Source organism: Protopterus annectens, chromosome 14.part0 (genome assembly GCF_019279795.1).
Source record: "Protopterus annectens isolate FY-2018-M chromosome 14.part0, PAN1.0, whole genome shotgun sequence".
Lineage (NCBI taxonomy): Eukaryota > Metazoa > Chordata > Ceratodontiformes > Protopteridae > Protopterus > Protopterus annectens.
In genome coordinates this window covers 567,951,862-567,964,374 of record NC_056748.1, presented here as the reverse complement: position 1 = coordinate 567,964,374, position 12,513 = coordinate 567,951,862, and the positions used below count along the sequence as shown (strand labels likewise).

At 43.9% G+C, this 12,513-nt stretch overlaps 1 protein-coding gene across 1 annotated transcript in view; it reads left to right on the top strand.

The window, feature by feature from the left end:
• MINPP1 (multiple inositol-polyphosphate phosphatase 1) overlaps window positions 1–12,513 on the top strand; it is a 1,197,381-nt gene that overhangs the window by 6,248 nt on the left and 1,178,620 nt on the right. Inside the window, exon 2 of the mRNA XM_044056308.1 lies at window positions 2,133–2,330. Within this exon, the coding sequence (XP_043912243.1) occupies window positions 2,133–2,330 (198 nt within the window). The remainder of the gene's footprint in view (window positions 1–2,132; window positions 2,331–12,513) is intronic.

Sequence of the window (12,513 nt, the reverse complement as noted above, 5' to 3'; positions counted from 1 at the left end):
ATCTGCATTTATGGTAGGTACGAAACTGTACTTTTGGGAACTAACCTCACACATCAGCAAAGGTATCTGTATTTGACCATGCCTGTGTTAGGGTGGAGATAGGCAAAAGCAATTGTTTCTGTGCCTTTGAATTATATTTCCTTGCCCACATCACCAAAAATTGTGTTGGAAGGAAATGTTACAGCTCCTGGGAAACAAAGCCATCCATAAGGTCCGACTAGGTTAGTAAGAGCCAAGATATTGTTTCAATTTTTTTTGTGTGTATGTTATCAGAGAAGATTTTTGAGTGGGCAGTTTGGAATTTCAGCAACATAAAATGATTTTCATGGTGACTTTCACACGATCACATGTTAATGCGTTCTTCCATTTCTGTTCAGAGGAGAATGGATACGCTGTTTAGATCTTCAGGACACTTACCTGCAGTCAAGCCAATGATATACCCCCAGAGATTCTTGTGTTTTCTTGAAAAAGCCATTTACTACCAGGTCAGGACTTTCTCCTTCTGTCTCATATTGGTAACCAGGTTATTTGTTTGAGGTTAAAAGAAACAAAATTGCTCCTGTACCTTGGAAGATTCTCTCTCTTGTTTCAGCAACGTCTGTCACAATAATGACATTGTTTCTGTCCCTTTCTGCTAAATGTATGTTGTGTGTATGGTGTTTATTTTATTTATTTATTTAACATTTGTTTACTGGGAAAGTCCGACTGGGCACAGGTCCATTTTCAGAGGAGGCCCGGGGAGAAAAGCTCCAACAATATAAAAAACAAACATTATACAACTAGCAAGTTAACAGATTACAGGCCATTAATTAATCCAATCATTACACATCATAAATAACCAAAAGAGATGACACATTAGCAATTTTAACAAATCCAGTTTAGTAGGTGATGTTATACATTAGATTTTGTTGTGGAGATATGCTTTTTAAATTTTGTTATGTCTAGTCATATGACATTGGTGAGTTTCCTTTTGCGGTATTGAAACTAGTGGCTACTGATTAACTGTCTTACACCCTCCTTATTCTGTTCTTGTATACCACTGGATATGTGATAAGTACATGTGACATCATTCTTTCCCAGGTTATGCTTATATGTAGTGTGTCTCTCATAGTTAATTTAAACAAATGCAGATGTAAATAATAATAATCAGTGACAGAATGTTAAGGCGGCATTACATGTTTTGTTTTACTTTTGAATCTTCTGTATCATATCCCAAACTGTACAACCTTTTCACTAGCTCCACTATTGAAAAGTTAAGCAATTACAATTAAATGCTGTAGATGCTGTTAGAATCATTTTCCTGTGTTTTTGGTGTATGGATGGAAACTTTATTTAGACATGGCTGGCAAAGATGTACGGTTACTGACAGGGTCGAGGACCAGGAAATGCAAAATATAAAAGGTTTAATGTCTTTTTCTTTCTGCATCACACACCTTCTTAAATAGTACTATCGGGGGAGATACATAAATTTAGTTTACTGACAGAACAATATCTTATTGTAGGAGAGTCCTCTTGATTACCTTATCTTAAAACTATGCAAATCATAGTCTTACACAGTGTTAGCATATCTATCCATATATGTAACTGTAGTGACATCATGGACTTATAGCACTTTGTTTTACAGGTAACTGTCCTGCCAGAAAAATAAAACAAAGTAAAACAGGTCTCTGTCTGTATTTGTATTAAATCTGTAGTTTGCAAATCTTGCACAACATTAGCATTTGCATGTAATATTTATTATACAACTGTTTGCTCATTCTGTTCGTTTTATACTTTTTTGGGGGTAGTTTGACAGTTTCGCAGGTAAGTGTATTTTATTTGAATTTTTGCTTTTCATCATTGGCAATTAAATTAATTTGAACAGTACAAATTCTGCTGATTCAGCCTTATCATTCAGATTGTCATTGACAAAATTGGTTTCTGTCTTAATTGAATGGAAAAGTAGTAAACATCTGATTGTGTGTGTACGCGTGTGTGTGTGTGTGTGTGTGTGTGTGTGTGTGTGTGTGTGTGTGTGTGTGCGTGTGCACAGTGGTCTGTTTTTAAACTAGTGGTCTGTTTCAACAGCTGAATGTGAACCTTTTGAAGGGTGCATTTAGATGTACAGGACAGTAATTTTGCTGTTTTTATAGATCTGACATGTCGAGATCCCTTGGTCAAAGATGATTTAATGAGGTTCTTTGACAACTGTCCAAAATTTGTGACCTACATCGAAAACAATGACACCGCAATGCATGAAGTTGAACGTTTCAAAGAAGGACCTGAAATGCAGAAAGTTTTGAATAAAATGGCTTTAAAACTAAACATGCCAGCAAGCTCTCTTACAGCAGGTATGTTGAAGTGTCTGTAGAAACTGTAGCAGTAATGCCTTACATTTTCTGTCTACTGAATAAAATTTATTTTGCACTATGTATATTGTTAAGAGTGTTGTCCTAGCTGATTACTAAACAGAGGGAGGGGAAGTAGGATAGAAAAACTGAAAGATCTTTCCAGAATGTTGTGACATAATGTTAAATGGTTTGTGTTAATCATGTCTTCTGACAAGATTGAATTGGATTGTATGGCTGATGTCACTGATTTATGAAAAAAATGAAAGAATATTAATCTAGAGACCATATGTCATTTAATACTAGTTTATTTTACATTATAACAGCAAACATCAAAAATAAAAGTTAAATGACACACTGTCATGCTTTGTGTAATTTGTTCATATGCTGTATTCGTCTTTCTGATGAGACATTAAACCAGGGTCCTATCTGCTTGAATTAGTGGTAGCTCAGATGGATGTAAAAAATGCTACATTAGCTATTGAAAAGAGTAGAAGGTGGTCCCCGATGCCTGGCCAAGTTTCTCCTAGCGGTGTAAATAGCACATTGAGTCTCCCTTGAAAAGAGACCACTAGCCTAGTGGGACTCAAGGTTCAGTCCTGGGACCACTCTTGTTTGGCATCTACTTCTCTGACATACAGGCCAACACTAAGGGACTCTGGCTAACAAAGTTCGCAGATGACTGCAAAACTGGGAGCCATTATTGACTCCCCAAATTATGTGGATATTCTACAAAAGGGCCATAGAGAAACAGATGCCTGGTGCCAGAGCCATGGGCTCAAGCTTAATGCCAAGAAATGTATAGATGTTAAGTTGTCAATCTCGCCTTCATTCTTGCTTGATGGGTTCGGAGCCGATCCTCGGCTCCACTCGCTACTGCTTTAGCTCGAGAACTCCTTTTACCAGCTCGAGGCAGCCCCATATCCCATGATGCAAGGCAGTAAGTACCCGATCTCGTTTGCCGCTTCGCTTGGGAGGTCTTCTCTTTACCAGCTCCTGGTAAGTAGTTCACATTTGTGATTTTTCAAGCCCCTTTTAGTTTAAAACTAATTTTTTGATAGTTGAAATTTATTTTACCCTTTTCTGACAGAAATCCTGTCTCTTTTAATTTTTGTTAGTCAAATTTATCCCTATCCCATCCCCTGTTAGGGTGTGTGTGTTGGTGTTTTTATAAAATACCTCTTGGTATTTGTTTAATTTAATTTTGACTGGTGTGTGTGTGTGTTGTGTCGGCACCATGTCTAAGGAGAGGGTTTCAGGTTTTAAGAAGTGTGACTCGTGCTGTCAGAAGATGTCTCTGACAGGCGGTCACACTTCTTGCCTGTATTGTTTGGGCCCTCTTCACCTGCAGGACTCCTGTGCTGTTGTCACTCCTTCAGCCAGAGAGTCCTGCAGGAGAGACATAACAAGTTGATTCTCAGGGGTCTTCTTAAGCCGGAGGCTCTCCGGCTAAGTCGGCTCCACAAAATCAACTAAAACTGCCAAGGCCCAGGCTTCTGTTTCTAAGCCTGCGGCCTCGGCTCCGACTTCGTATTGAGTCGAGATCGGCTCGGCTGGGCCGATTCTGATCCAAAGCTTTGGCGCCGATGGCTATCGGTGCCGAACCTGTTTTGACCACCGATGTCGGCTCCGATCGGCTCCGACACCCATGTGGCACAGGCATCGGTGTCGGCTCGATCGGCTCCGACACCGTTACTTTAGCTGTATCGGCTCCGGCTGGAGCCGATACATCGAACGTTCTGTCGGCTCCGAAGTCGGTGCCGACAGGATCTGTAGTATCGGCTCCGATGGCCCATTCAGGAAGAGGTCGGTCTCCTTCCTTGGAGCCGATACTTTCGGCTCGGCCGCCTCTTCTATCGAACGGAGCCATCGGGCCGATCTTCAAGGTCATCCAGGTTGTCAGACCATGACCTAGAGAGTGGTCAGTAGATTACTCAAGTCACAGGTACTGGCCCAAATGCTACACAGTCCGTCTCAGCAGGCGACTGTTGGTCCACACCCGTTACAGTTCCTCCTTCAACTCTACCCCAGAGCTTGGAGTTGGAGTCTTCGGGCATGGTTACTGCTACGGCTGGAGGGCGGATACCCCTTCTGTTCCTTCAGCCCCTACTCTTATCTCCTCTCCCTTAGAGTGATTCGGTCGTCGGGCTTCCCTGGTCTCCTCCGAGGGGGTGAGTGGCATCCGACCCTTGTCCGAGCCCGCTATTCCCCTTGGGGGCTCCGCGTTGGTGCGCTCGGCTCCGACATCTGCCTCGGAGACCTCCCTTTCAGTGGTTCCTGGAGTTCCTAGCTCTTGGAGCGGGTTCTCTCGGACCTGCCTGGGAGGAGCATTTGAGGTGATGAAGAGTGTACTGGCCACTGGTATCAGTCAGCAGTCTCTTCCGTAGCTCCTCCTCTATGGTACCTGTTGACATCTCTGCCACTTCTCTTGCTACAGGACCCAGAGATCCTCCGCCTCAGGTTTCCCCATTGGGAATTTCCCCTCTTCCGAGGATTCTCCTGATGTTTGGAGATCCTCCTAGGAAGAGGACTTGTAAGAGGAAGCATGTAGACTCCCGAGTCTGTCACTTCGGATACTGACTTTGATGAGTCAGAGGATCCCTAGATCCCCTCTGAGGATGTCTCCTTTTCAGACATCCTAGAACTTCTCAAACAGAGGGAAACTGGCCCACCAACAATCCCTCTGAGGATGAGTCAGTATACCTAGAAGCGTTTGGATCTCGACACTCCACCTCCTGGGTGTCTCCGCCTTCGACCCCCTTATGCAGGTTATTGCACGAAGGCGTGGACAGCTCCTGACTCTGTAGAGCCAGTCCCTAGGAGGCCTTCTAAATTTATAACTGCCCCTAGTGACAAACAATTCCTGACCAAGGGTGTCCCGCTGATGCCATGGTGGTGGCTGCGGCCACCAAAAGGAACTTGCAGATCCTTCCGTGCCCGTCCATCCTCCTAATAAGGACTCTAGGACCATGGATAGATGCGGCAAGCGGATGTTTTCCTCAGCGACCTTTGCTATCGTTCGCTGAATTATCTTTGTCACTTCACCAGACTCCAGAGATATCCTGAAGGAGCTGGGAGAAGTAGTTCAAGATCCTACAGCTGCAGGGGCTCAAGAAAAGATTGCTTCGCAGCTAGGAACCCTCAATTCCATTGCTAACTCCTCCATGCGGCTAATATCTTATGCTGCTTGGATGGAGCGAGTAAACCACAGGCACAGGTGTGGCTCTTAGGCGCCAAGCCTGGATGCGGCTATGTGACTTTGCGGACCTTTTAAGGCGTCCTTCACAAATTCTCCCTTTGATGGGTCAGCTTTGTTTGGCCCTCAGGTGAAGAGACCTTGACCAGGTGTGAGCAGGACGGCAAGACTCTTTCTGCTGTTGGAGTCCGTTTTCCACCTTCTAGGCCTTATCCCAAAGGACAGAAGGGTGGGAAGATGTGGTTCCGTAAATCCCAAGGAGTCACGCCGATTCACGTGGTCAGTTTACCCCTAGAGGCAGAGGGGTAACAACAACAGGCGCCGCTCTAGAGGCAGAGGGGTCGAAGAACCAGGGAAACAGGGAGCCTCTCTCTGATAAGCCCTTTCAGCATCCCTGAGGTGTTGCCCGGCTGTCCCTCCTTGGAGGCAGTCGGGAAGATTATCACTGTACCCAGAAGCCTGGCATTCCCTCACTCAAGACAGATGGGTACAGTCGATCATATCCAAGGGTTACATAATTCCTTTCGAGGAAAGTCCCTTCCCCTCAAGTTCCTTTCCAGATGTACCACCCGGTCTAAGGGACATTGCAGAGTTAGAAATCATAAAACTACTGCAAAAAAGAGCCATTCAGCCAGTTACAATAGACCATTCAGAGCCGGGAATCTACTCAAGGTTCTTTTTGGTCCCCAAAAAGACGGGAGACTGGAGACCAATATTGGATCTCAGCAGACTCAACAAGTCTGTCAAGAAGACAAGATTCCGAATGGTCACTCTTCAGTCAATTCTGCCCTTCTTACAGAAGGACAACTGGATGTGCTCAATAGATCTTCAGGATCGCACTATCACATCAAAATTCACAGGCTCCAGGAGATTTCTCCGCTTCGGCTGGGGTCAGTCATTTCAGTTCAGAGCCCTGCCCTTTGGTCTCACTACAGCCCCAGAGTGTTCACCAAATGCATGGCAGTGGTCACGGCTCATCTGAGGCGTCAAAGGATTCCAGGTGTTTCCGTATCTCGACGACTGGCTCCTGTCAGCCACCACCAGGCATCAGCTTATACAAGCCAGGGATTACACAATAGACCTTTGTTCTCATTTGGGCATCTCAGTCAACGAAAAGTCATCCTTATCGCCCTGCCAGTCTATTACCTTCATAGGCGCAAACTTAAACACTGTTCGGATGTCAGCTACCCTTACAGAACAAAGAGTTTCAGACATTCAGACTCATGTCAGGATCATTCTGGCCAGCAAGAAAGTACAGGCCAGAATGGTTCTAAAGGTATTAGGTCTCATGGCTGCGGCCATTACTCTTCTTCCCTGGCTCGATTCTACATGCGCCTCCTTCAGTGGATGCTGTTCACACAGTGGTCATACCAGCAACTCCCAATCGTCACCAGATTCTGGTGACACAAACATGCTAAAGAACATCTTGCTTGGTGGATCACATCGTCTCAGGTTCACCAAGGCAGGTGCTTTGTACCTCCCCCCGATAGCCACTGTCACCACGGATGCCTCCCTGATCGGGTGGGGGTCATTATCAGGGCAGGATGGTTCATGGGGCGTGGCAGCCGTTCGAGTACCATCAGCACATAAATGTCCTGGAGATGAGAGCAGTGCTTTTAGCGGTGCAAGCCCTCATCGACTTTCTTCCCGTAGGGACAATTGCAGTCCACACAGACAACATGTCTGTAGTGTAGTATATCAACAAACAGGGCGGAACCAAGTCCTACCCTTGTGTCGAGAAGCGCTCAGACTTTGGCAATGGGCGATCTCCTCTCATCGGTTTCTGGTAGCAACGCATATCCCTGGGAAAACCAACATTATAGCGGACAGATTGAGCAGAGCTATTCTCATGCCTCACGAGTGGTCTCTCAAGCAATCCGTAGCGGAAGAGATTTTTCTGGAATGGGGTCGTCCATGTTGCGATCTTTTTGCTACTCCCCAAAACAGCAAATGTCCAGACTTCTTCAGCCTCTTCCCTCTATCAGGCCATCCCCCCAGAGACGCTCTGACCCAGGATTGGCCCCAGGGACTTCTTTATGCCTTCCCACCATTTCCTCTGATCCCTCAGGTAATCCAGAAAGCTACCGTTTTGAGAGCCAAATTGATTCTCATTGCCCCTTACTGGCCTCGACAAGTTTGGTTTCCGTTCCTCCATCATCATCTTTTGGTGGACCAAGTGCCAGATCTACTGATTCACCAATCTGGTCAGCTGCACCGGTCAATCCCTTCTCTCAACCTCACAGCATGGTTGCTCCACTTCCTTCCTTAGCCAGGCTTCCTTTAATCTCTAACCCAGTTAGAGATATCATAGTAGCTTCACTAAAATCCTCTACCAGGAGGATTTACACAAGCAAATGGAAACGTTTCTCTTATTGGGCTAAGGCCCAAAATATTGATCCTTTTACTGCCCCTGTTCAGGCAGTTCTGGACTTCTTAGCAGAGATTTTTCATGCAGGCTCCTCTTCTTCCACAGTCAGAGTTCAGTTAGCTGCTATTTCTAATTTTCATGTCGGGATAGCAGATCAGAATATTATGTCCCATAGGCTCTGCAGGGCCTTTTTGAAAGGAATTTTCCTACTAAAGCCTCCAATCAGGAATCCTCCTCCTCAGTGGGATCTAAATTTAGTGCTGACATCCTTGATTCTTCCCCCCTTCGAGCCAGCTGTTTCTTGTTCCCTAAAATATCTTTCTTGGAAAACGTTATTCCTAGTGGCTATTACATCTGCCAGGAGGGTGTCTGAACTTCATGCTCTTTCGGTTCGACCCCCCTATTTGATTTTTCACAAAGACAGAGTATCTTTGAGAACTAATCCATCCTTTTTACCTAAGGTCGCTTCAAAAACAATCTGAATCAATCCATTGATCTCCTGTATTTTTCCTAACTATTCAGATAGAGCTGAACAAAGCTACATTATCTTGACGTCCACCGTCAGCTTAGATATTATTTGGACAGAACAAAAAATTTAGAAAATCTGATCAACTTTTTGTTTCCTATGCGGATAATAAAAAAGGCCTTCCTGTTTCTAAAGTGACTTTGTCCAGATGGCTTTCTTGGTCAACACTGAAATTTATACGATCAGGGGAAAACAGCTGTGCTCAAAACCTAAAGCACATTCAACTAGGAGTTTAGCTACTTCTACAGCCTTTCAAGCTAGACTGCCTTTGGACACTATTTGTGCAGCGCCACTTGGGCCACTCCTCACACTTTTGTTTCCCATTACAAATTGGACTTGGCCTCCAGGGACAGAGCCAGTTTTGGCTCTACAGTCCTCAAGAGTTTGTTCCATTGAGCCACCCAGGATAGAGGTGCTAGGGGGCGGTCCCATCAAGCAAGAATGAAGGCGAGATTGACAACTTAACATTAAGTTATGTACCTACCATAACGTTCCATGTTAGTTGTCTTCTCGCCTTCTTTCTGCGATTCTCCCTCCTTCCCCTGGCCTGGACAGACCTTGTATAAGAAACTATTATGCTAAAGACCATTCAGACCTGGTCCTTTTTCCATCTGTAAGTTTCTTCTTCCTTTGGGAAGTATTTTATGCTTGGTGTTATTGCCCTTTGTCAACAAACGAGATCTGGGTACTTACTGCCTTGCATCATGGGATATGGGGCTGCCTCGAGCTGGTAAAAGGAGTTCTCGAGCTAAAGCAAGTGCCGAGTCGGAGCCGAGGATCGGCTCCGAACCCATCAAGCAAGAAAGAAGGCGAGAGAAGACAACTAACATGGAACGTTATGGTAGGTACATAACTTCTTATTATCCCCTATGGGAAAAAACATGTACCCATGAATTACCACATAGGTGGCAGTACATTAAACATCGAAAGTGTGATGAGAAACTTAGGGACACAGGTGGACAGTGGTCTCACTTTCGATAACCACATCACCACAACAGTCAGGAAATCCTTCTATGTGGCACACCTCATCACTAAGGGCTTTTCATCCAGAGAAAAGGAGGTCATTGTCCCACTGTACTCATCCCTCATTAGACCCATTATAGTGTATAAAGCCCCGTTAGGTATGTACCTCACAAGACATCTGCAACAGCTGGAAAGGCCACAGAAATACCTCAATAAAAGAATCACAGGCCTAAAGCATATGCCATATGCTGACAGTCTAAAAAAACTCCAGCTATACTCTGTGGCATATCGTCTACTCAGAGGCGATCTCTGCTTAACATACAAGGCCATGTCAAACCCTGAGGTGTTGGACATGCTCCATTTAAAGAAATCCCAATCCCTCAGAGCCACACGCTCCAGGGATCTAAACCTTGTCATCACAATAAACAAAACATGCTGAAGGGATAGGTTCCTGACCCAGAGACTCCCCGTACTCTGGTGTAGACTGCCCATACATTTCAAGCAGAGCGCCTCCTTGGCTGTCTTCAAAAGGAACCTTGATGATTGGATGGGAGGTAGGAAATTCACCCCGGGGATCATGTCAATCTCCCTGCTAGACAGGGGTCCAGAGAAGTAAATATAGTGGGAAGAAATATCCAGGAAATTGTTATGGCTAGGCTTGTATAGGCCCTAGGGCCGATAGCCTTCTACCAACCTGTGAACTTACCTGGTCAATATAAGGATACACTGACAGTGTATTATCTGTGGAGAACTGTAGCAGTACTTGCATTAATACTTTGACCAATTGTTTATGTTGTCCTTTGCTATCATGTCATTGGCTCTTATGATGATGTAGTCATGCTGTAATGACCTGCTACTCTGTCACTAGTGCAGTTACTTTTTACTTTCATATTAAGGAGTTAGGTAATATGGGACATGAAGCTGTCTACTATTGTATTCTTGAAGGTGAACTGGAGTTTATTCATCTCTTCAGCTTATCCATCTTTCATCATGTGCATCATCATGCCTTTGCTGTCTTGATGCAAGAAGCATAGTTTGTCTGGAGTCATTTAGAGATATGAAGTCACAGACAGAAAGTGGGTTGCTGCTTTTTTTTTGCTGGAGACATGCTGCACTGTTACAGCTTGAATCCATCTAGGGCTTACAGCACAGTAACCTTCAGTGTACAATTCTGTTTACATCTGAGCTTTGCTGTTATAGTTAGCTACAGTATTTACAAGATGCTTTTCTCATTATTACTTGAAGTATTTTGCTGTGGTACAGATGTATCATTGTCACCATGTAGCATGGTGTGTGACTAATTTTTGTCAGCTTTTGTGTAAAGACCATCATAATCAGAGCTGCCTGGAAAGATGGCATGAGCAGTAATGTTTGTTAAAACTGATGCTTTAAACCCAGCCATACAGGAACAGGAAGCCTGAGGCCTTCGCCACTGCTGTGTGCCTATCAGCAGTGGAGTAGACTTACTGTAAGGATCTTCTTCAACCCGACAGCATAGAATCAAGAAGCTTGAGGACCTTGCCACTGCTGACTGCACGGATCCTCCTCAGGGGTATCTTAGGGTGGAAGTCTGGAGCTAGGGAGGCAGACTGGTGTGGATTAAGAGACTAAGTCTGACTCTGCAGTGAAGTCAACAATGACTGTAGTAACTCACAACTGCTTGCATGAGGGTGCATTCTCTTATAGTGATAGCTTGATGTCCTTCCCAGTGTCCATGGATTACTGTGAGCTGAGTTGGAGAGGCACACTTCCTGCCCCCATTATTCTCATTTCAGAAGGAAGTCTAACAATGCTATACTTTTCAAGAATTTACAAAAATAAACCTTGGGTCTTAGGAGAGCTCTTTGTCAGGAACTGTGGTACACGGGATCAACCTTACATCTTCTGCATGAGCAGAAGTTTCCATACTTGTGAGGACTGAGACAGTCTTCACAGGTCCTTTCACACTCTGCCCTTAACCATCAGCCAACCCAATCTCAATGCTTGACCTAAAGTAAATCTATTCTGCATGTAGTGACAGAAAGTAGAACAGGTGCAGGATATTGTTATTCAACACTTTATTTTGATATTAGTTCCAAGGCCTACTATGTACTGCAGTATGGCATATGCAGCACCTCCACCTCCACACATATACATACACACACACGTACACATGCACAGCCTCCGCACATATACATACACACACACACACGTACACATGCACAGCCTCCACACATATACATACACACACACGTACACATGCACAGCCTCCACACATATACATACACACACACGTACACATGCACAGCCTCCACACATATATATACACACATACGTACAAATGCACAGCACTGTAGATTGGTATGTTCTGTGACCTGACTCTTCAGTCTAGGTTTCAAACTCACCATAGGTTATCTTCATCACATATCTGTAGCTGAATCTGAGACTGAATGCACCAGTTTCTTTGTCCTTGCGATTAGTGGGGATAATGAGTCTTCCCAATCTGCTGCCTTCCCTTCTGATATCCTTGTATTTGGGGAGGACCTCAGACTCATGAAATTCATTCTGTAGTGGCCATCTCTTCATAGGCTAGTAGTAGATTTATGGCTGGAAAGCCATCACAAAACAGACACATTACGCATGTAGTGATAGGAGTAGACTTGTTCCCTCTGCACAGAAAACTGTTCACACTAAGACTTTAGTGTTACTCATCCAGCCAATGAGTTTAGTTCTGTTTTTCTACTTGATTAGCTTTTAATACAATAAATCCACAAATTAACATCTAAAGGAAAACTATTTACAGTAGTGTCTACATTAAATGAATATGAATTTATGTGATTTCTTCTTAAGGTGTTGTATGAAAAGCATAAAGAGAAATATTTATGCAAGTAAAAATCTTAAACTGATATTTCTCTAATAAGATACGTTTTGATCAACAATTATATTCAGAAGTTATGTTATTCGTTTTCATCATAATAGTGAATAATTCATTTTAACAGACAACATTAACAATATTTATACATTCTGTGACTGAGAGAGTAACATTATTTTTCCGATTATTAGTAAGAACCTTTTTAGCTATGATTAACAAATTCCGAAGAGGAGGATATTGCATTCTAGGTACGCTTCAGGGAACTGTTGTGGATTAAACAAA